Raw genomic sequence first — 24,449 nt, 5'->3', positions numbered from 1 at the left:
ACTGAAGCTGATGACTTAAGAGTTCAGATGTTTGGTGCTTCCTTCCTTTTGTAATTTGGAAGGTGTCTTATAGAGATGCTAATTCAGGGCCTACCTGACTGCTAGATGGGGATGTAACTTGAGCCCAGGCACCTGGTTGCCTAGGTGATGGCGTAATGTGTTTCCCCCCCCTCCCCTGCTCAATTTGGTGTGGGTATATAAAATGTTTGGACAATAAACGGAGAATCTGGCCTTTTCCAAGATGACGGTGTAAGCTGTGTCGGTTCTTTTCCTTGCGACTCCGTTCCAGCCGGGTTAGGGAATCCGAGAATTTATGTTGGACCCTCACGGGCCCCGACATAATGGAACTGCATTTTCCTTAAACAACACGGGGTTTCTGTCTTTGGAAGAAATGTTAGTAGCTAGAGGGGCCAAAAACAGTTTTAAGGTCACTTTGTGCTAATTTTGTGAAAGTATGAAGTCTTTATTTAATGTCCGTACTAATAGGATCATAGATACATGGGGGTCAAAATCACACTATTCCTTGCTAAGTTTCCTTTGGTTTTCTGATTAAAAGTTAACAATATTTTTATGTCTTTGTTCTTGGCTTTTTCGCTATACCCCATTATTCTTTCATAAGTATTGTATACATTTTTAATTGTTATGTCTTTGTGGTAAGTATAGAAGTCATATCAATCTGTGTACTACTTTCTTATAATTCCCTTTGAGCATTCTGAGTGTTTACACTGTGAATGTAGATTTGTAATTGACTTCCCTGTTATAAATTGTTGGGCACTGTCATTTTATTGAATTCATATTATGGTGCAAATTTACCATATACAGTACCTTAATTTTACTGCAACATGCTCACAGGGATCATTTATTCACTTCTTTATTTATTTAGGCTTTCTTGTTCTTGTTGTTAAACTGAGAAAGACTTTTTGTTTATTAGACAGAAGGTATTATGGGTCTTGTTAAACTGAGAAAGACTTTTTGTTTATTAGACAGAGGTATTATGGGTCTTGTTAAACTGAGAAAGACTTTTTGTTTATTAGACAGAAGGTATTATGGGTCTTGGTATGTGACCCAGCACATGTTCTTTTGTGGGATGACCTGAGTTCCATTACCTACAATCAAATTGTGAGGCTTTTCTGTTTTTACTATTCCAGATCCAGGAGACCTGAAATCCTTTTTTGTATGTCACTCATAAGTATATGGAACATATTCTCAGTCATGTACAAACATGAAAAAATAGCGGCAAACTTGTTTTCAAACGTGTTCGCGACTTATGAAGCAAATAGAGTAAAACAAGTTACCTTTGGTGTGCACTGCTTCTTTAAATATCAGTTGTCTTGCATTTTGTTTTAAACAGTTTTCTTTTTCTCAGTTTGATGCAGACTTACAGGGATGTCATTCATCATAGGAAACAAAGTAGTGTCAAAGTGATCCTAACAGACATCCTTTTCTTTGTCATAAGAGCATAAGATTGTTTTAGTAGCCAAAACTATTTTCTACACAGTTAAAACTTGGGAAAGCTTCAAGTGAATCTCCTGTTTTGGTGTAACAGCCCTGCTCACCCAACGCATTTACTTAAATTGGTTAAATAGAGAATTGGAGTGTGTAGGATGAGGGCTGTTATGTAATTCCTTGGAGTTTGATTTTGGTTAGAATCTTGTAGTTCTTATTTAAGGGACCTTAAAATATATTTGTAGGTCTGTCCTAGTATTTTATTTTATTAGTGACGCCATCTCTATTGTTGATTTTATTAATAATTCTCTAATTATATTGCTCATTTTCTGGTATATTATTGTCTTTCACCAATTTTTTATTCAGCAATTTTCTTATTAGTTCCTTGAATATTTGTTGGTTTGGGAAGTTTCTGTGTAGAAATAGGTTTATATTTTTGGTCTTCAATACTTGCCTCTTCCCATTACCTGTCCTATCTGTGCTTTATAGTTGCTGCTATCTTCATGTTTGTTTTTTTTGTTGTTAAAGTGATTGATATGATTAGTAGATTATCTTTGGACCTTTAAAGCCTTCTAATATATTATTATCACTTTTTCTTAATTAACCTCAGCTTTCAATATGACATAGGCTAGATTTATCTGAGGAAACATCAACTGAGAGTGTGCCTAGATCAGAAAATGTGGTAACCTGGAAGATGGGATTGTTGAGAGTAATGATAGACAGTGGTGGTCAAGGTCAAAGGGTTATAGTGTACAATAGGCTCTATAGGGAACCACAGAGTTGACCTGGCCTATCTACCCTGACAGATGTGTGTCAAAAAAAAATTTACATGAATATCCATGGCTCCTTGGACAGAATGTGCTTTCCAGTTCCTGAAACATTGATACATTCCCTCAGGTAGTGAAGCACTAAGGCTAATTTGTGTTTCACTACTAAGTCACGGAATCATAGAAGTTTAATAGGACAGTTGTTCTTAGACATTAATTTTGTGTACCCTGTATGACTTGCAGAGTTCATTTTATCATGGCAACTAAACTGTATTTATCCAGGAAATTAACATTATGTTCTGTTTCTGATAAAAACAATAAAAAATCTGATTGCTCTCCATAAAACAGTCATAGCATCCTCTTGCTGTGGGGACTCCAGCTCAAGCCTGAGATTATTCCTCTGGGCCCCATCAGTTGACTGGTAAGTGAGCACAGATGCTATGAAGACTTCATGAAAAATTTAGCGAAAGGTCATTTGTATGATATTTTGGCCCCAAATCCTTCATTTTCTCTCCATGACCCAAGAAAGTGAGTAAGGCACTATTAAAAAAGTAACAGTCTTATTTCTTAGACCAAATATTTCTTCTGTTGGATGGTTATTACTGATGACACATTTGCATCAACAGGGAAAAGGAAACAAGGAGAAAGAAATGAAAAGTGTAGTTGAACTTTTCTCTCCCACCTGCCAATTTTTGAGTAACCACTCAGAGGCTTATATTAATTATAAATATTTGGCCAATGGTTCAGACTATTACTGGCTAGCTTTGCCCTGGTTCCTGGCTTATTTCCTTACATCTTGCTTCTCTGGTAGCTCTTGGTGTCTCCATTACTCTGCAATCTTTCTCTCTGTATCTCTGGTAGATTTTTTTTTCTACCTAGCTATATTCTGCACTGCCATATACCAAAAGAGTTTTATTCATTAACCATACAAAGCAACACATATTCACAGAATACAAAATACCCCACATCAGAAAAGTCTTCATTTTTTTTTGAGAAAAACATCATTAAGTAGTTTCAGATGGCAGTACAATGCTAAAAAGATTCAGGGATTGTCAAGGATTTTAGCTCCATTAAAGGGAGGACCCATGATCTACATTTGAAGCCTAAGAAGATGTCCCATCCAGCTTAGTCCTTATTTTATGGAAGGAGTGCACAAAGTAATTTCTTATCCCAGCAGCAACATCATACAGAGCACCAAATTTGATCTAGGCTTGGTAGTGCCCATTATGTTTTGGTAGGATAACATATGTTGTACTGATTCTAGAAACAGGAAAGCTATAAAATGTAAAGGTCATGGATTCTTCTTCTGTGATCACTATTTTACCCATGTATGTTTGGCAGAGTCAGAGCCCCAGGGAAGAGATTGTGAGAGTTTATTGCATGAAGCTTTTGTGCATTTGAGACCACAGGATATTGAGATACCCAAGCAATGAGACATCTGCCATGGAGAGCTGCATATGTGGATTAGAACTTGCAAAAGCGTAAATTATATGAGAAGTTACAGGATGTTGTGTGATATTTTGATTATAAAGCTTGCTTGGAGTCAGAGAAAGGAAATAACTATTAGCTGACAAAAAAATTCCATAGAGTTTACAATACTGCGGAAAGATAAGAGACATAAAGTAGCAAGGTAGGGCTGTTAGAGGATATTGACCTTTTGTGGATGGAAGAATGGAAGAGGTTTGAGCCACGGGTGACTGTTCCACTGCTTCTCTTAATCTTTCAGGTTCTTTCCCCTGATATCAGAATCCCTGTATTTTCTTGAAGAAGATTCATTAGTTAACACTTTATCTGGCACCCTAGAAGGCATGCTTAATAAACACCAAGGGGTAGTTAAAATACCCAGAGATTGATTACACTGCAGCTTATTTACTTGAAATATTTCAAATGCTAATGAAAAGGAAATGACAGCTGCAAGGAAAGTTAAAAGTTATTTATTTTTATTTAGACAAAGGGGGAAATCTTGTGAAATATTGTTTGAAGTGTTACATTCAGTTATACTGCGGAATATTTGTTTAATGATGCAAGAATATGTTGCATTCTTTTATGTTGCATTTATTTAATTCTATGAACCTGTGTTACTTTGCCTGCCTAAAATACCTGATTTGTCTAATAAAGATCTGGATGGCCAATAGCTAAGCAGGAGAGGTGTATGTAAGGCTTCCATGCAGAGAGAATAAATAGAAGGTGAAAGAGAGAAGAATTGAGGAGGAAGAAAAGGATAGGAGGGCATCCAGGACACAGCTGCACAGCCAGCTATAAAATAAGAAGTAAAATATTTATAATAGAGAAAGATGAAAGATAATAGGTGAAGTGCTGATGAGATAATTTAAGAAAAGCTGTATAGAAAGAAATCAAGCTCAGCCTGGGTATCCATAGGTAAGAATAAGTCTCTTTTTGATTTATATGGGAACTGGGTGGTGAGCCTCCAAAAGAGCAAGGAAGGAAAAAAAAACTACAGAATAAAGCATCCGTTGGGCATGTGCTCTCCAAAATAGTATAGTAGCAACCTGAGGATAGATGTATTCCCAGTTTTCTGAGGAACTACCATTTTGATTTTCATAGTAACTATAAAAGTAAGTTTGTAAAAGTTATTTTCCATACAAAAACCAAAGTGATGTAATTGAAATGTTCCTCAGCTCATGCCAGTCTAAAATTTAAGAATTTTTCAGTGACTTGAAATTCTTAGGCCTCATATCTAAATACCCAAGTTGAAAGGCCCGTAAACCCCTGCTATTCCAGATCCAGGGAATTTGGCATCCTCTTCCCCTGTATGTCACCTGTATATACATGGAAGGCACAAAAAAAGATATACAAAATGTGGGGATGGAATTGTTTTCAAAAGTTCTTGTGACTCATAAAATAATAAGAGCAAAACACTTTGCTTTAGTTGTACAATATAAATTATGTACTTTTTTTTTTCTTTAAAAGTCTGCTATCTTGCTTTAGGCTTGGAAAAGTTCTTATTTCCTCACTCCACTGCAGACTTATAGGCAATTATCTGTCACAGGAAACAAAATGATGCCTAAGTGATCTTAACAAATATTTTTTTTAAATATAAGTAAATGACATTCTTTTAGTAATCAAAACTGTTTTGTACAAAGATAAAGCATCAAAAGTCTTCCAGTGACTCTCTCCAGTTTTGGTGGAACAGCTCTTCTTGCCCAACCCATTTTCTGTTATTGGAAAAAGTCACAATGTAGTGCACAGAAAAGGTCCTAACTAGTGTTTTCTTCTGGTTTAATTTTTATTAGAATCTTGTTGTTCTTATTTTAGTGACCATATGTTTATAGGTCTGTCTTTGTGTTTTGTTTTGCCAGTGGTGTTATCTATGTCACTGGTTTTGTTATCAACCCATGTTTTATTATCATTAAGTTTATTGTTGTTTCTCTAAAAAATTATGTATCTTCACCATTTTTATCCAGAAAATTTACTATTATGATGTTATGAGTTCCTTGTGGATTTGTTGGCTTTGGAAGTTTCTGTGGAAAGACAGTTCTAGTTTTCTCTTCTTGATCTCAGAGGCTCGCTTCTACTCATTGCTTGGTATATCTATGTTTTCCTGTTGTTGCTATCTTCATGTTTGTGTTTTTGTTGCTTAAGAGGTTGATATGGTTAACATGTTGGTTTAGTGTTTTTAAAAACCTCATATTTTATGGTCTCTGTCAATATGATGTAGCCTAGAGTAATTTGAGGGAGCATCAATTGAGGCTTTGACCCAATCAGAACTGCTAGTTACTATTTTAAAAAAAAAAAATGTGTTGATTGGTGATTGGTGTGGGAAGCCTCTTCCATTGACTTTCCAGTTCCCTAAGCAAGTAGGCCTGAGGTGGACAAGAGAGCTAGCTGAGTTCTAGACAGTAATTAAGCAAGAGAGAAAGCCAGAAAACAATGTTTCCCTGTGATTTTTGCCTTAAATTTCTAGCTTGAGTTTTTATCCTAAGCTCCCAGTTGTGGGATGTGATCTGGTAATATCAGTCAAATAAATCTGTTCACTACCTGAAATGCTTTTGGATAGAGAATTTAATCACAGCAATAAACAAGCAAATTGGGTCAAAATATAGTTCACCAAAAGTGATTTTGTTGCTGGGTAGAATGTGGGAATGTTCTCTTTTGGAGGAATGTGAAAGATATTAGGTCTTTAGCTGGGTAATGGTGGCGCACGCCTTTAATCCCAGCACTCGGGAGGCAGAGGCAGGCGGATCTCTGTGAGTTCGAGACCAGCCTGGTCTACAGACCTAGCTCCAGGACAGGCTCCAAAGCCACAGAGAAACTCTGTCTCGAAAAATCAAAAAAAAAAATATATAGGTCTTTAAATGGCAAAAGCCATAAAAAGCTGCACATAGAGCTTAATTGCCTTTTCATGTAGGCAATTAGAGTGATGAAAGTTATTCAGACAGGGGAGCTTGAGGTCATAGTATTTCATTAGGAAATAGAATCCATGAAAAATTCAGCTAGAGTCATTTGTCTAAAATTTTGTCCCCTAATCATTCATATTTTCTACATGCCCTGAGAAACTGAGTAAGGCAAAATTAAAAAGTAATTGGCTGATTTCTTGGACAAAATATTGATTCTATTGGGTGTTTATTACTGATGACTAATTCAGGTCCACAGTGGAAAAGAAACACGTGGTGTAGAAAGAAATGAAATGTCAGTTTTATAGAGAAAAAGAGACTAGGTAGTTTCAAGTGGTGGTTTCAAATGTGATGAAGCAGAGGCAGGAAATTTCATTAAGTTTAGCACCATTAAAGAGAAGGCTGTTCTGGTCATTTGAAGCCTAGGAAGGTACTCTAGTGTAAGATCCATCCATCTTAGCCTTCAGTTTCTGGAAGGAATAGACAACTTGATTCCCAATTTGAAGAAGCCACTTCATACAGATCTTTCTGTAACTCTGGTGGTTGTGTCCATCACAACTTAGATGCCACATTTGTGGGGATAACCCATGGTGTACTGATTCTGGAAACAGGAAGGACTGAAAATTTATAGGTCATAGATTCTTCCTCTATAGTACCATTTCAGCAATGTTTCACCCATCTGTGTTTGTTAGAGTCAGAAACCAGTGAGGATACTATGAGATTACATTGCATGAAACTGTAAACATTAAAAGAGTCTTATATTTTGAGATTATTGGACATTGAGATACCCAAGGTATGAGACATCATCAAGGGAGAGCTGGATATAGGGAGTAGAAGTACCAAAGGAGAGACATGTATGAAAATTTTCATAGATAGAACTATCTAAGCCCTTTGAGAATGAAGCCTGTCTGAGACAGATCTCTAGGACTTCTTTGCTTTACTGAAGTTAGTCTAGCTTTGGTCCAATCTTCCATCACTATGTTCACATTTCTTTCTTTTTTAAAATTTATTTTTCTCATAAAATGTATCCCATTTACAGTTTTCTCTCCCTCTACTCCTCTCAGTCTTCTTCAGTGCTCCCCTCTCACCAGATTTACTTATGGATTTCCCTTCAGAATTGGGCAGGTATCCCAGGGATAGCAATAAAACCCTGGATAACAAGTAACAATAAGATTTGATATAAACACATTGAGGCAAGGCAAGGGAACCTACTAGGAAAAAAAATGGTTCAAAGAGAGTCAGAGATATCCCTGCATTCCGACTTTTAAGAGTCACACAATGACACCAAGTTACACAAAGATCACATACCTGTGGAGAACTTGCTGCCGACTCGTGCAGTCTCTGTTTTTGCTATTTTAGTCACTGTGAGCCCCTGTGAGCCCTACTTAGTTGATTCATTGGGCTGTGTTACATCCTCTGTCCAATTAGTTAGGAAAGTTTTGACTATGAAGTTTTTTGAAAATATTTCATTGGTCTTTGAGCTGAGATGTAACATGAGGGGGCAGGAAGTATAGGCGGGTCAACCAGACAGGAAGTAGAGACGGGGCCATGAGAACAGGAAAATGCTAGGAAGGAGGAAGCCCATTCCTCTGAGTCCAGCCCAGACCACCAAAGAGGCAACATGTGACCTGCCTGGCTGAGAAAGATACCGAGCTGTATGTCTAGCATAGATAAGAATAATGGGTTAATATAAACTATAAGAGCTAATAAGAAGACCTAGCTAATGGGCCAATTAATTTATAAGTAATGTAGACTCTCTGTGTAATTTTCTTTGGGACATGTCAGCTGTGGAGTATTGGGCAGGACAGAAACCCCAATAAGCCAGGCCCCTCATGTTACACTGAGATTCTTCTTTAATCTTTATTTTTCTTATGTTTTGACATTTCATAGTGTTCCAGATATCTTGGATGTTAAGATTCAGGAAATTTCTAGATTTAGTATTTTCCATGATCAATAAATCTATTTCTCCTATCATACCTTCAAAGCCTGAAATTCTGTTTCATGTCTTATATTATTTTGTTGAAGCTTGCCACTTTAGGTTCTGTATGTTAACCTAGATTTTCATTTCCAGAATTCCTTCAGTTTCCATTTATTTCACATTGTATGTATGCTTTTATTAGTATTTTACAGGAGTATACATATTTTTGACATTTATTTCAGTCTCGTAGTCTCAATTAATACTTACGAAATGTTTTTCCATATAATTACATGAACTTTAAACATTTTCATGCATTTTTTATTAGATTTTCAAAAAATACCAGTCCAAGTTCCCACTCTCTCCATCCTCCTATTCCTTCCATACACCTTCCCACCACACCCCCATCCAATCTTCAGAGAGGGTAAGACACAATGCTTTGTTTAATGTCCAAGGCCCTTCCTACTATATCTAGGCTGAGGAAGGTATACATCCAAAGAGAATAGAATCCCCTTTTTCAGAATGGGAATATATACTGTGCAATTATATGTTGAAAATCACTCATTTGTTTCTTGATTTTACAAGATGTGAAAGTCAAAAGATTGTCTTGAGTGTCAGAAGGGACATTGGACATTTGTTTTGTTTGGGTTGTTGTAGATTATGAGAATCATTGAACTTAGACAAAATGCATTTTCATTTTTTCTTTATGTTTTGTATTTATTCTTCTCTCATATACAGTACATCCTGGCTGCAGTGTACCCTTCTTGCCCTGCTTCCTGTTCACCCACAACAAATTTACATTCCCCCAGATCCACTGCTACTGTTTTCCTTCAGAAAAGAGCAGGATTTCCAGGGATATCAGCCAAATACATCATATCAAGGTACAATAAGACCAGCACAAGCTCTTATATCAAGGCTGTACAAGACAATGCAATAGGAGGGAAAAGGTACCAAGAACAGGTAGTAGAGTCACAGACAATTAGGACAACCACAAACACCTTAAGCTTAAAAAAAAAAAATAGCATGTGTACAAAGGACCTGGCACAGAGACTTGAAGGCTGATGATTATCACTTAAGTTTCTCTGACCACTTTGAACCCTGCTTAGTTGATTTTGTGGGCCAAGTTTTTCCTCGACCCCTCTGAATCCTACAATTCTAAACCCCTCCTTTAAAAGCATTTCTATAGCTCAAGCTAATGTTTGGGTAGGGATCTGTGCGTGTTCTTCCATGAGCTGCTGAAAGAAGCCTCTATGACAAATATTGGATTAAGTGCCAATCTATGATTATAGCAAAAAATAGGTGGAACCATTCATTGATTTTTTTTTCTTCTTTAGCTTTATTTCTTTCTACTATAGTTCTCTGAGTCATTCAAATTCTCGTTCCTAGCAATTTAGGCAGTGTCAGGTGTGCACTTATTCTCAAGTTTGGGCTTCAAATTGGACCAGTTATTGGTTGGCTACTGTAGTAGTTCCGAGCCACCATTTACCCTGTATATATTGCAGTCTAGATATGTGTGTCACATGTTTTATGGCTGGCTTGGTGACCCAGTCCCACTGGGAAATTTATAGGGTTACAGAAGATGGCTGGTTTAGCCTCTGTAATCTTGACCACTACCAACCCTAACTAGGGTTATAGGTTCTAAGACATTTTCACTGCACTAATTCTTCATCCCCTGCTAAAAGCTCTTCTGTACCCGTCATCTCTCTCTCTGTCTTCTCCCCCTCTCTGTTTCTCCACTCACCTGACTCTTCCTGTTCCCATTCCCACTGACTCTCAGTGCATCACAAAATCTATTATAGTTTCTCTTCCCAGGGAGTTCCCTTCATTTCCCCTAGAGCTGTTCTCATTGCTAAGCCTCTGTGTATCTATACCTTCTACTCAGATTAACTGTGATTACTATGATTGTACTTTGCTTAACTGCTAACTTACACTTAGAAGTATATAACATGTTTGTCTATGTGCTTCTGGGTTTCCTCGCTCAAGAAAATAAAGAACTTAAGGAATGAGACAATGACAAACCATATAATCCAAGTATAAATGTGTACACTGCTAAACAGAATTCTCAGTAGATGTATCTAAAGTGGATGAGGAACAATAGAAGAAATGTTCACCATCATTAGCCATCATGGAAATACATATCAAAACTACTGTGAGATTTCATCTTAATCATGTCCAAATGATTAAGTACATAACACCAATGAAAACTAATGCTGTCAAGAAGATGAGCAAGGGGATTCATTGCTTTTGCAAGTGTACACTTGTACAGCCACCATGGAAATCAATATTCAGTCTTCAGGAAATTGGGTCAGTCTATCTCCAAACCCACTTATACCACGCTTGGATATGTATCCAAACAATACTTCCAGAAGGACACTCTCTCAAATATGTTCACAGTGACTTTATTCATAATAGCCAGAAACTGTTTTATCTCTGAGAGCTTTTGTTGATTGATGATCCATGTGGGAAGGTTCCTCCATTGAGGGTGGTATTATCCCTAAAAAGTGGGCCTGAACTACAAGTGGAAAATATCTTCACATGAGACAGTGACTAGGCAAGAGATAGAGCCAGGAAACAATCATTGCCCATGGGTTTTGCCTTTAATTCTTATCTTATGTTTCTTTCTTAAGTTCCCAAAATGATGGAGTATTTGATACAATCAGTCAAATAGACCTATTCATTGCCTGGGCTGCTTCTGGTTATCAGATTTAATCAGTACAGCAAAAACACAAGTTATACCAAAAGTGAAACACCAAAAGGGATTTGTTTTTCTATGCAGAACCTGGAAGTTTTTTTTTTTTTTTGTGAGAATGTCAAAGATATCATGACTTTAGGTGGCAAAAAACCATAGAAAGTTGTACATAAATTTAAAAGACTGTTTCTGTAGGACTAGGAAGATGGAAATATTAAGAGTAATAGCAGAAAGTGCAGATTGAGATCACAGGATTTCCATCCAAAATAGACACCATAAAAAATTATACTCTAGGTCATTTGTGTGATATATTGAGCCCAAAACTTTTTTTTTTTTTGCTGCAAACTTAGGCATTTAGATGCATGTTTATTTTTTTTTTCCAAAATCTTTCTTATTCTGCCTATGCCCTGGAAATTTAGTACAGGAGAATTAAAAATAATAGGCTAATTCCTTAAATAGAATAATGAATCTGCTAAATGGTTATTACCGATGACTCATTCAGGTCGACAATAAAAAGAAAGTAACAAGTGAGGCAGAAATACATGAAAATGAAAAGGTAGTTTCATATCATTCAGTAAATTGCTGAAACAGGTGGCAATTTTCAAGGAGTTTATCACCACTATAGAAAAGGTTCTTCCTGTGGAATGGAAACTTCTCAAGGTGCCCTAAGGGTAGGACTCCATCCACATAAATCTTCAATTTATGGAAGGAGTAAATGATGTGGGAGTACCCTCGGTGTGCTGTGAATACTATTAATGAATAAAGAAACTGCCTTAGCCTGTTGATAGGGAAGAACTTAGGAAGATGGGGAGGACTGGACTGAATGCTGGGAGAAAGAAGGGCGGAGTCAGAGAGACACCATGCTTCTGATGCTGCCAGAGATAGACGTGCTGAAACTTTGCTGGTAGGCCATGACCCCATGGTGATATGCAAATTAATAGAAATGGGTTAAATAAATAAAATTTAGCCAATAAGAAGATAGAGGTAATGGGCCAAGCAGTGACTTAAATAGTACAGTTTTTGTGTGATTATTTCAATTCTGCGTAGGTGGGATGAACAAGCGGCTCCTCCTTGCAACAAGTTAGGAAAGTGTTTTTTATTCCCAGGAAGCAGCTTCCTAAAAATCTGTTGTACCTGTGATCCAAGCATGTTAGGTATGTGGGTTAATAAGTCAAACTTACGGATTTCTGTGAGTTGCAGGACAGCCTGGATTATAAGACCTAGTTTCCAGGAAAGGCTCCAAAGCTACTGAGAAACCTTCACTTGAAAAACAATACAACAACAAAAGAAAAAGAAGTCTAACTTTGCAGTATTACCCATCATGTGCTGTTCTTGCAAACAAGAAATAGTAAAAATTAATGTAATGAGTTCTTAGGCTGTGATTACAGCTCAGCAGTGTTGCTGGCATCTATGCTTGGCATAATCAGAATCCCTGGGAGGAGACTGAGAGTTCATTCCATGGAACTGTGAGGCTGAAGCCTGGTGTTGATTTTTTTTTTCTCTCTCTCTCTTTCTTTATGCTTGTGGGGGCATACCATAAAGCTTCCAAATGAATGACACACATGAAGATTTATTTTTTCTTATAAATTCCTGGCCTTATCTTGGCTTGTTTCTAGCCAGTTTTTCTTAAATTATCCCATCTACATTTTGCTTCTGGAATTTTATCTTTCTCTACTCTGAATGTCTTTCTTTACTTCTTACTCTGGCTTGTTGTGTCATTAGGTAGCTGACTCCTGGTACCCTCTCTTTTTTTTTTTTGCTCCTTGTTCCTCTTTTCCTTCTCTTTGCCTTCCAGACCCTCTTATCCTTCCTGCCAAGATATTTGTTGTTCTGCTTTTTGTTAAGCCAATTAGGTATTTTAGACAGACAAAGTATCACAGCTTTACAGAGTTAAACAAATCTGATACATCTTTGTATCATTGAAACACATGTTCCACAGCATAAAAAAATAAAATGCATCATACAATAATATTCCACAGACTTTCTCCCCTTTTGTCTAAATCAAAATGAAATATTTTAACTTTAACTTACTAAAACTATGTATGATAAAAGCAGTTACCAAGTAAGAATTACATTTACAATATTCAGTCCATTTATATTTACAAATTACAGAGAAAACACTCCATTATCCATGCCATATTAGTGACTCCAAACTTTGATACTTAACTTACTTTCTAGCATAGGGTTGAGAAACTGAAACTCTAATTATTTAGTTTTTAACTCCATCCAAGACCTGATAATGGAATTAATATTCCCTAACAACAGAGACACTGAGCTGCCTGGACAGTCTCCCAATTTTTTTTTTTCAACATTGAGCCATCCATTTACAGCATACAGGAAGGCTTTTCTCTAAAGTAGAAAATTTGAAGGACTATTCTGCCCTATATTGGCAAATCTCATCAGTCATTTTCCTTTGTGTCCTGCAGAATGTCTGGCAGACTCTTCTGTGAAACAGGAATCCCAAAGCACTCTTCCGGCTTGCTTGTTTTGAAAATGTTCATCAATCACTTTCCTGTTGCTGCTGCATGTAAAATCTGCACAACACACTGTTGATCAACCAAAGGTAGTAGCAGGTTTTTTTTTTTCACCCAGTGATTAGCCTTACCAGAATGAAAGCAACACCAATGGAGTTTCTTCAATACCCATCATTTCTTAAGCAAGTAAGTGCCATATTCCGTACATCTTTTAAGTGTTTGAAAACCATTTGTCTATCTGGATATATCTCTGTAGGACCTTGAAAAAATACCTAACATCAACATATTTGATTGTTATAAGTGGCTATCTACTAACCTGAGCTTCCTGATTATCCTAAATAGTTTATAATAATAGCTTTCAAAAACTAGAACTTTATCTTACACTTTTAAATGAGTTGCATAAATACAATACCTTAAAGAATAGAAATATGTATATGTACATATATATGCACTGTAACAAAAATAACTTAAATATTTATCAAAATACTATATTCCCCTAAATGATAACAAGCATCTATAGTCCACCAAATAACCAAAAGCCTCCCATATTTCATCTGCTGGAAATGTGGGTGTCATGTTCTCTAGATTACTTCCTGCTGAATATGGGTGAAGACATCTGTAGGTTCCCTGAGAAAATTTGAGATAATGTTTAAGTCCTGGGAAGAACAGCTATAATCTTTGCTGATTGTCATCATTTGTCAAGATTTAGGAGGTCTTCCCTGATCAAACCTGATCAATGTCATTCCTTAAGAAATCCACAGCATTTGTCTGCTGTGGAAACAAAAGCAAAATCTCTTTTTAAAAAATATTTTTATTTTCATTTAACAGATATGTTTGACTTCTAAAGTTAAGATAACTTGACAATAAAAGAGCAAATAATCTCACAAAGATGGGGTACACACCTAAACAGAAAACTTTCAGCAGATGAATCTCAAAGGGCTGAGTAACACATAAGTAAATTCTCAGCATGCTTAGTTATCATAGAAATACAAATCAAAACAGCTGTGAGATTCAATCTTACACCTGTCAGAATGGCCAAGAACAAAAACACTGATGACAGCTTATGTTGGAGTGGATATGGGGTAAGGGCAACAGTCTTCCACTGGTGGCCTTGTAAACTTGTACAACTGCTTTAGAAATCGGTATAGTGATTTCTCAGAAGATTAGGAAGCAGTCTACCACAGGACCCAGTAATACCCCTGTTGGGTATATACCCAAATGACATTCAATTATACCATAAGCACATGTGCTCAACTATGTTCATAGCAGCATTATTTGTAATAACCAGAACCTGAAAACAATCTATGGTGTGGGAAGTCCTTTTGTAAATGTGTTGCTTTTGTTGGTTAGTGAATACAGAAGCTGGTTTTGCCAGTGGCTTAACAGAATAGAGCTAGGTGGGAAAACTAAACTAAATGCTGGGAGAAAATACAGTGGAATCAGAAAGACGCCATGGAGCTGCCAGAGGAGAAAGATACTAACCAACAGACCCAACCTTGCTCATGGTAGAGTTAATTTAAGAGATAAGAGTGAGCTAAAAATACACTTAAGCTATTGGCCAAACAGTATTGCAAATAAGATGTTTTCTGAGTGTTTATTTTGGTGCTGAACAGCTGGGAACCAAGTAAATGCCACCAACAACATACCTAGATGGTCCTAAACTGAAGAATAGATAAAAGAAAATGTGGCACATTTACACAATGGAGTACTACACATAGGTAAAAAATAATGACATCTTGAAATTTGCAGGCAAATTACAGATCTAGAAAAAAATATATTGAGTGAGGTAACCCAGACCCAGAAAGACAAATACAATATGTAAGCACTCATAAGTGGCTTTTAGTCATAAAGCAAAAAAAACCAAAAACAAAAACAATGAAACAAAAAAAAAAAACTAGACCCCAGAGAAGCCAGACAACAGAAGGTTCTAAGAAAGACATACATGAATCTACATAGGAGGGTGAAAAAAGACAAGAACTTCTGAGTAAATCAGGAGTGTGGGGGTCACAGAAAAGGAAAGAAGAAGAAGAAGAGAGAGGAAGAAGGGAAGAGTGGAGAAAAATCGTAAACCTCAATAAAATCAATAGTAACAAAAAGATAGCCCAAATTACCTAAATTGGTTCAATTTTACAGTGCTGTTTATCATCTCATGTCCTCCACCAGCTGTCTCTTGCCTCAGAATCAACATAATATTATACACAATCCTGACTTCCTGTTTATTTTTCATCTTTACATGACTTTTTTAATTCTATTACTGTTACTGTCTTTTTACTATTTTTTTCAAAGCTATTTCTTTCTATTAATGCCTATATGTATTTTCTTCATTTACTTAAGCCGATACAAATTGTAAAGTACACTGGAAACTTTTTAAGTTTTTTTTCAGTCTGAGCTTCTTTAACTGAATATCATTTCACCTTTTTTGACAATATAAGCCTTTAAGCTGCTATAAAGCATTGAACTCCACTGGTGATTTTGTGGGCTCCTTCTGCTTCTCTTTTCATGAAATCCAAGCAATAACTTGCAGCCAAGTCGAAAGTATGTTTCAGGACCTGCATTCTTCCTTCATATCACTAGGAATCTGATTATTGTGCTGCTACAAACTTTTTTTTTGTTGTTAGAATTTTTATGTACTCCCTGCTCAAAGACTTCTTTAAGGAAGAAACTCTTAAAGGAGCCCTAAGTTTTGAGCCCCATATTGGGCATCAAAAGGAATTCAGTTGATTTTGCTCTTTTGAGAAACGAGACACCCAACTTCCAAAAAAAATCACAGAAGCTTTGTTATAACTTACAAATCTCGGGCATTAGCTTGACTTGTTTCTGGCCATTGTTCTTAACATAAATTATTCCATCAACCTTTTGCCTCTAGCTTTTATCTTTTTCTATTCTGTATACCTTTCATTTCTTCTTATTCTCTAGCATGTACCTGGGTGGCTGGCCCCTGGTGTCCTATGCTTTTTTGGTTGTTTGTTTCTCCTATTTTCCTCCAAGATTTCTCCTCACATCTATTCTCTCTGCCTTCCAGATCCTCATTTCTTTTCCTGATAAGGTACTGGCTTTTCATCTCCTTGTTAGCACAATCAGGTACTTAAGACAGGCAAAGCATCAGAGTTTCTCAGAGTTAAAAGAATTAACATAAAAGAATGCAACAAATCTTTGCATCATTGAAAAATATTCCACATCATAAGGGAATATAACACATCTTAATAATATTTTGCAATAGCCTGGGTAGCATTTTGAGACCACAAGATGTTCAAGATGTTGAGATACCTAAGCAATGAGACATCTTCCATGAGAGCAAGTAGTCTATAGGGAGTGGAGGTAATCAAAGAGAGAGATGTATGAGAAGTTCCAGGGATAGGGCTATCTCAGTCTTTTGAAACTGAAGTTGCATGCATCTGAGATAGAGCATCAGCATTTGATTTTTTTTTTCCTGCTGTACTTCAGTCTTGCCTTGGTTCAATCTTCTCTCAGTATGTCTCCATTTTTCCGTTTTGGAATATGAATGGTATTCTGTGTCATTGTATGTTAGAAAGATGTAACACATTTTCTGATTTTACAAAACATCACTGTCAAGAGATTGTCTTCAGTGTCACAAAAGACTTTGGACATTTAAACATTGTAGGGGCTTTTTCAGAGTATGGGGATCATTGAAGTGACTAAAGCATATTTTTCATGGATGACCATGAGCCTTTAATGATCTAGGTCATATTGTAATTGATTAAAATGAACACCTCCCCAAATAGGAGGATGCATTTGAACATGTATCATTCCTTGGTGACTTTCTGCTGATTACTTATGAAATCATTAGTAGGTGGAGGCTTTCTGGATGAAATTCCTCATTGGGGATGTAACATGATTCTCTATTTCCTCAACCTATTTCCTCTTCTGTGTCTACTGTGTTATGTTTGATACTAAACAGTAAACTTCCTCTGCTGTCATGCCTTCACCACCATTATAATAAGAGTTACATAAGATTTCACTATAAATTATTGCTATTCAGTGATAAGGCAGTTTAGTATCCTGTTGTTTGAATCTTCTTATTTTTAAGTTTTTGAAGACAATATTTGTCCATGTAAACCTAGCTGTCCTAAAAGTAGTTCTGTACCCCAGGCTGGCTTTAGTCTAAGAGATCCTCTGACTCTAGATCCTATGATTAAAGGTGGGCCAGCATTCCTTGCTTTTTTTATATTATTGATTGATGGTTTTCTCTCTGTCAAACATATGCTCTTATACTAAAATTCCCCCATATCTGGAATATAAAAATTTGGAAGAGGGTATCATTTTATTTCCCCAAATTTATTTATGACATGAATAAATTCTGAGACTCCTGATTAATTGGAATGCAGGTACATCAGCTTCTTCTTGGCTATAATGTTTGTTTTGAATTTTTTCTTGTATATGAGAATTTTCCTGTATGCATATATATGCACTATGTGGGGACCTGTTCCTCCCGGTGTTCAAAACATGATCACAGAAACCCTGACCATGGAATACTGAGTTGTTGTGATTCCCCCTTGTTAGTACAGACAGTTGAGCCCACCTCTATGCAAGCCAGTGAGTTCTTTTTATTTTGATCCTTCTTTCCTGCCCTGTGTTGAATACTTGTGATAGCATTTATTGCTAATATTTTCATCGCTGAATTTTAAGTTTTTAAATATACAATGTCTTTTAATAAAGTTTTTTTTTGTGTAACAGTTTAAATTAGCATACTTCAGGTTTCTGGAAGATGAATACAGAGCTGGAGTTAATGCATAACTCATTATAGGAACTTAACTAAACACCTCTGTGTTTTTGATTCTAGCCATTCTGACAGGTATAAGATGGTATCTTAAAGTTGTCTTGATTTGCATTTCCCGGACTGGGTCTGAATAAGCATGGGATAAAACCAGACTCACTGAACATAGCGGACAATGAGGACTGCTGAGAAGTCAAGAACAATGGCACTGGGTTTTAATCCTACTGCACGTACTAGCTTTGTGGGAGCCTAGGCAGTTTGGATGCTTACCTTACTAGACCTGGAAGGAGGTGGGAGGTCCTTGGACTTCCCACAGGGCAAGGAACCCTCACTGCTCTTTGGACTGATGAGGGAGGGGGACTTGATTGGAGGAGGGAGAGGGAAATGGAAGGCGGTGGTGGGGAGGAGGCAGAAATCTTTAATAAATTAATTAATAAAAAAAAACCTAAACACCTCTGTGACTTTTTAAATGATTTTTGGGGTTTTGTTTTGTTTTGATTTGGCTAATTTTTGTATTGATAACAGTTTCTCGATATGTAATTCTGACTATCCTGGACATGATTGGGTAGACTTGTCTGGCATTCAATTCAGAAGCCTCTGCCTTCTGAGTGCTGGAATTAGAGGCAGGAGCCCATATTTTTCTTCATTTTTTTGTAAGCAGTAATAAATTGTTCATACATTTTTATCCCTATGTGTCCTTTGTACTGCTGATCTGTTTACTTGTCTCTCTCTCTGTTTTTTTAATAGGCATTTCTATTGCAGGTGATATCTCATTCAAGGGGTAAAGAAATGATAGAGCTGAACCGTCTATTTAGTTTCCTTCAAAAGTTACTTGGTGACTAAATTGTTATGTATATGGTATAGAATAATTGGGCGGGAAGCCCTAAAATTATGTGAGTATACTATTAAAGAAGTATGCATTTATACTGTCATTGTCATGCTTTCTATTGTATGTATACATTGGAAATTTTAGAATGCAGTGACCTATGATGATGTGCATGTTGATTTCACTTGGGAAGAGTGGACTTTGCTGGATCCTTCCCAGAAGAATCTCTACAAAGATGTTATGCTGGAGACCTACAGGAACCTCACTATTATAGGTAAGACTGAATTTTCTTTTATGTTTCAAAATAAGGGAACAACAGTTGATTGGTTATTGATGTTCTTCTCTAATTTTATTAAGAAAGGAAAGCAATGAGATGAATGATTCTAAGGTTCAGAGAAGATAGCAACTAAAATTTTGCATTATTTTCAATGTTACATATATTTTCTGATATTATATTTTAGGATACAGTTGGGAAGACCATAATATTGAAAAGCCTTCTCAATGGTCTAGAAGATATGAAAGGTAATTTTCATGTGCAAGCTGATACAAATGTATGTTTTTAAGGAAGAAGCTAAGGAAACAGTGTCTTAACACTTAGCACCATTCGAATCATAGCATCATGAGAGCTATGCTGTAGAATTGTCACTCAATTTCTTCCTCACCATCATATTACAAAAATTATAAACATTGAAGTGATGATAAGTATGTCTCCAAGACTTTCTAACATGCAAATAGTCCATGCTGAAGCTTTTGTGACTCATATATTTGATGTGACTGTACTAAGTTTATTGAGGGTGCAAACCTTAATCCCTATACCAAAAGTCTAAGAGGACAGAGGGTCAAACTCTGTGAATTTAATTGAAATCCTTTTATTTGTTATTTTTCTTTTACTGGGTATATCATGTGTTACTCTGGGTACAAGGCTTATGAGCATAGAGATATGGAAAGACATAAGATTCTTCTCTCTCAGAATAATTAGAAGAGGGTTGGAGAGATGGCTCAATGGATAAAAGCATCGCCTGCTCCTCCAAAGGTCCTGAGTTCAATTCCCAGCAACCACATGGTGGCTCACAACCATCTGTAAAGAGGTCTGGTGCCCTCTTCTGGCCTGCAGGCATGCACACAGACAGAATGTTATACATAATAAATAAATAAATATTTTTAAAAAAGAATAATTAGAAGATATGTAGCAGTCCCCATGTTGAGTATGCTTGTTAAAAATCATTCAAGTATTCAAGTAATCTGTTTTCCTGTTTCAACAATAATACGTCAAAAAATGCACATTGTGGAAAATCCCCATGTGTACTAGTAATAATAATTGGCAAATATAGTATCTCTCACAGTATAGGAAAATTTTTAAATCCAATTAGTCTGAGTTTTTTCAGTTTTCTTCAAATATTTGAAAAAAATGTATAGGAAAATGATTCTGTAAATGCTACTCATGTAATAAAGGATCTTGCCATCAAAGGTATCTTTAAAGTTGCAAAATATTCTTAGTAAATGGAAACAGCATAAGTATAAGCACAGTGATGAAACCTTAAGATCTAATTCCTCTTTAAAAATGGAACAAATTTAAAAATTATTTGATACAGTTATAACGATTCAGCTGTGTATTTAATGTGGTAACACTTATGTATGTGCCATTATCCTTACAGGCATGGAAGAAATCAAACTGGAGGAAAAACTTCCACACACCCTCAAAATATTAAAGCCGTTGCATGTGACAGTCATCTTCAAAGACATAAAAGAAAACATCCTAGCGAGAAACCATATGAATGTATTCAATGTGTGAAGCTCTTTTCATGTCCCAAAAGACGTCATAAACAAAAAAGAACATATACTGGAAAGAAACCCTTTGAATGTACTCACTGTGGTAAAGCCTTTGTGTATCACAGTGATCTTCAAAGACATAAAAGAACACATACTGGAGAGAAACCTTATGAATGTATTTGGTGTGGTAAAGCATTTGCATGTCACAGTGTTCTTCAAAGGCATAAAACAACACATACTGGAGCGAAACCCTTTGAATGTAATCATTGTCGTAAAGCCTTTGCACGTCACAGTCATCTTCAAATACATAAAAGAACACATACTGGAGAGAAACCCTATAAATGTACTCAGTGTGGTAAAGGTTTTGCAAGTCAGGGTCGTCTTCACCTTCATAAAAGAACACATACTGGAGAGAAACCCTATGAATGTACTCAATGTGGTAAAGCATTTGCATGTTACAGTGGTCTTCAAAGGCATAAAAGAACCCACACTGGAGAAAAACCCTATGAATGTAATCAGTGTGGTAAAGCCTTTGCACGTCACAGTCATCTTCAAATACATAAAAGAACACATACTGGAGAGAAACCCTATGAATGTACTCAGTGTGGTAAAGCCTTTGCAAGTCAGGGTCATCTTCACGTTCATAAGAGAACACATACTGGAGAAAAACCCTATGAATGTACGCAGTGTGGTAAAGCTTTTGTATCTCGCAATAGTCTCCGAACACACGAAAGAACCCACACAGGAGAGAAACCCTATGTATGTAATCATTGTGGTAAAGCCTTTGCATATAATGGTCGTCTTCAAATGCATAAACGAACACATACAGGAGAGAAACCCTATGAATGTAATCAGTGTGGTAAAGCCTTTGCATATCACAGTGGTCTTCAAAGGCATAAAAGAAAACATACTGGAGAGAAACCCTATAAATGTTATGAGGGTGGTAAAGCTCTTGTATGTCATAATAGTCTCCAAATACATGAAAGAACACATACTAGAGAGAAACCCTATGAATGTAATCAGTGTGGTAAAGCCTTTGCATTTTACAATAGTCTCCAAAAACATGAAAGAATGCATATTGGAGAGAAACCCTATGACTGTAATCAGTGTGATAGAACCATTGCATTCCACAGTAGTCTTCAAATGAATAAAAAAAACTCATAGTGGAGAAAAACAGTATGAATGTAATCATTGTGTTTAATCCTTCGTGTATCTCAATGGTCTTCAAAGATATAAAAGAACACATACTGGGGACAGAGTCTATGAATGTTGTTTGTTACAGCCTTTCATTTCACAATAGTCTTTCAATACATTAAAGAACCTGTATTGGTGAGAAACCCTATGAATGTATTCATTGTGGTCAAAACATTGCATGTCAAAAAGGTCTACAAAAGAATAAACACATACTTGAGAACACATACTCAGAGGATTAGCATGTATAAACACTAAGAACTTAATATTCTATTCATACTCTGTCTTGATGTAATCATTATCAGTTCACAGCACAAACTGGAGAACACATACTCTGGATTATCGTGTTCATTTCACTCACTGAGAATTTAATAGTCTAGTCATACCCTGTTTTGATGTAATTCTATATCACATCACATCAGAAACATGAGGACTCCATCTCAACTGCTTATGAAATGCTGCCATTTTACTAAGGAAATCTTGTCTAGTTCCCCTTCCTGGGGAAATCCATGTATCTATCTCTTAGAGCTCTCCTTGTTTTCTGTCTTCTCTGGGGTTGTGGACTGTAGGCTAGTTTGCATTGCTTTATGTCTAATATCCACTTATGAGTGAGTACTTACTGTGTTTGTCTTTCTGTGTCTGGGTTTCTTCACTCAGGATGGCTTTTTAGAGTTCCATCCATTTGCATGCAAAAACCAACATGTCATTTTTTGCCACTGAAAAGTACTTCGTTGTGTAAATGTATCACATTTTATCTTTTCTTCAGTTGAGGGGCTTATTGGTTTCTTCCAGGTTCTGGCTATTACAAATAATGCTGCTAAGAACATAATCAAGAAAATGTTCTTATGTTATCATACAAGAGTACTTGTAGTTAGAGACCACCAGTTATACAAAAGGCAGTATTTTTCATGGACCATGCCTACATGAATTTAACCTCCATCGGAAGTATAAATTTTGGTAGGTTGACTTTCAAAATGTCAACTTATCTGGTGCATAATCTTGTGGATCCCATGAATTCTGTGTGAACCTATTCAATGAATTTATCTCCTATGGGTTGATATGGAGTAGTACCATACGAGTGATTGTTTTGGTACTTAGTGAAATCATGACCCCATCTGCCATATGGTGTCAAGAGTGTGAAAGAAATGTCTTCTCTCCTTAGCCCCTGTACCTGAGGAGGGAGGGAGAGATGACTCTCAAGTCATAAGAACCGTAGAACTAGTCCAGCCCCTCACCCACTACAGCACTTGGGAGAATAGACCCTTCTCCTTGCCTGGCAGCACAATAGAGCAACCCTGTTGCAGGAATTGAGGATGATCCAGTCCCCAAATTCTGAGTGTAGGAGAGCTGTCCCCACTACTAATCTGTCATGTAAAGGCATGGGCAGGGGAGGGATACTCTCCTTATCCTTCATCCCTCACCGACAATGACAGACAAGAGAGTAGACCCTCCCCAATTAAAAGCGTCAATATTCAGGAGACCAATCCCTGCTGCTTGACTGGGCAGCATAATAGAAATGACCCAGTTGGTGGAAATGAGGGTGAGCTGGCTCTGGTGATGTTTATGTGGGATAATTGGCCCCACCACACTCATCTGCCTTATGGTGGTAAGAACAACGTAAAGATACCCTCCTCTATTTGTACCTACCACAAGGATCAGACCCTCCCCCTTACCAGCTATAGCAATTGGGAAAGTGGGTCCTTCACCTTGTCTGGGCAGCATAGTGGAGCTGACCATATTGACATGGGTGCTGGTGAACCAGCCCGAAAATCTTGACCTTGGACAATGTAGTTCCTCCCCTCATCTGCCATATGGTGAGGTGGGCAGGGGAGAGATGTTTTCCCCCTGCCTGTTTCCCCCTGTAGCAGTTGGTACATCTGAACCTGAGGTCCTAAGTGTAAGAGAGTTATGCCTGCCCCTCAGCAGCTGGAACACATTGAAGAGCAGACACCAGAAAAAGCAAATGGGCCAGGCTGGTCTTTCACTTCTGCTTCCCTTGATGGTTTCTATAATGGCATCAATCATTGTGGGAGGTGTATTATCACCCTGATGACAGTAGTAAGTTGCAGCATCTTCAGATTGCAGGCTCCCTATCTTAAAAGAATACTGTGAGCCAGATCTACTTCCACTGAACCTTGGTGAGACCCCATCTGCCAAGCTGCTTGTACCATAGATCAGGAGCTTAGGATACTCCCCTGGTTTCTGCTGATACCATGCTAAATGCCCATTAATGTCCTGACTTGCCAAGCATGTGATGGTGACACTGTCTCCCAAAGATGCA

The 24,449-nt window shown here is 37.0% G+C and overlaps 1 protein-coding gene across 2 annotated transcripts in view; it reads left to right on the top strand.

The window, feature by feature from the left end:
• The window catches only part of LOC142856436 (uncharacterized), a 28,851-nt gene extending 4,644 nt beyond the window's left edge, over positions 1–24,207 (top strand). Inside the window, exons 2-4 of one of the 2 annotated variants that reach the window (XM_075983892.1) lie at positions 19,355–19,481; positions 19,669–19,729; positions 20,863–24,207. In XM_075983892.1, the coding sequence (XP_075840007.1) occupies positions 19,355–19,481; positions 19,669–19,729; positions 20,863–22,141 (1,467 nt within the window). In that variant the 3' untranslated portion in view covers positions 22,142–24,207. The other variant, XR_012911644.1, reaches the window with a different exon arrangement.
• The last annotated feature ends 242 nt before the right edge of the window (positions 24,208–24,449 follow it).

Source organism: Microtus pennsylvanicus, chromosome 8 (assembly GCF_037038515.1).
Source record: "Microtus pennsylvanicus isolate mMicPen1 chromosome 8, mMicPen1.hap1, whole genome shotgun sequence".
In the NCBI taxonomy this organism is placed as follows: domain Eukaryota; kingdom Metazoa; phylum Chordata; class Mammalia; order Rodentia; family Cricetidae; genus Microtus; species Microtus pennsylvanicus.
This window is presented reverse-complemented; position numbering and strand designations above follow the sequence as displayed.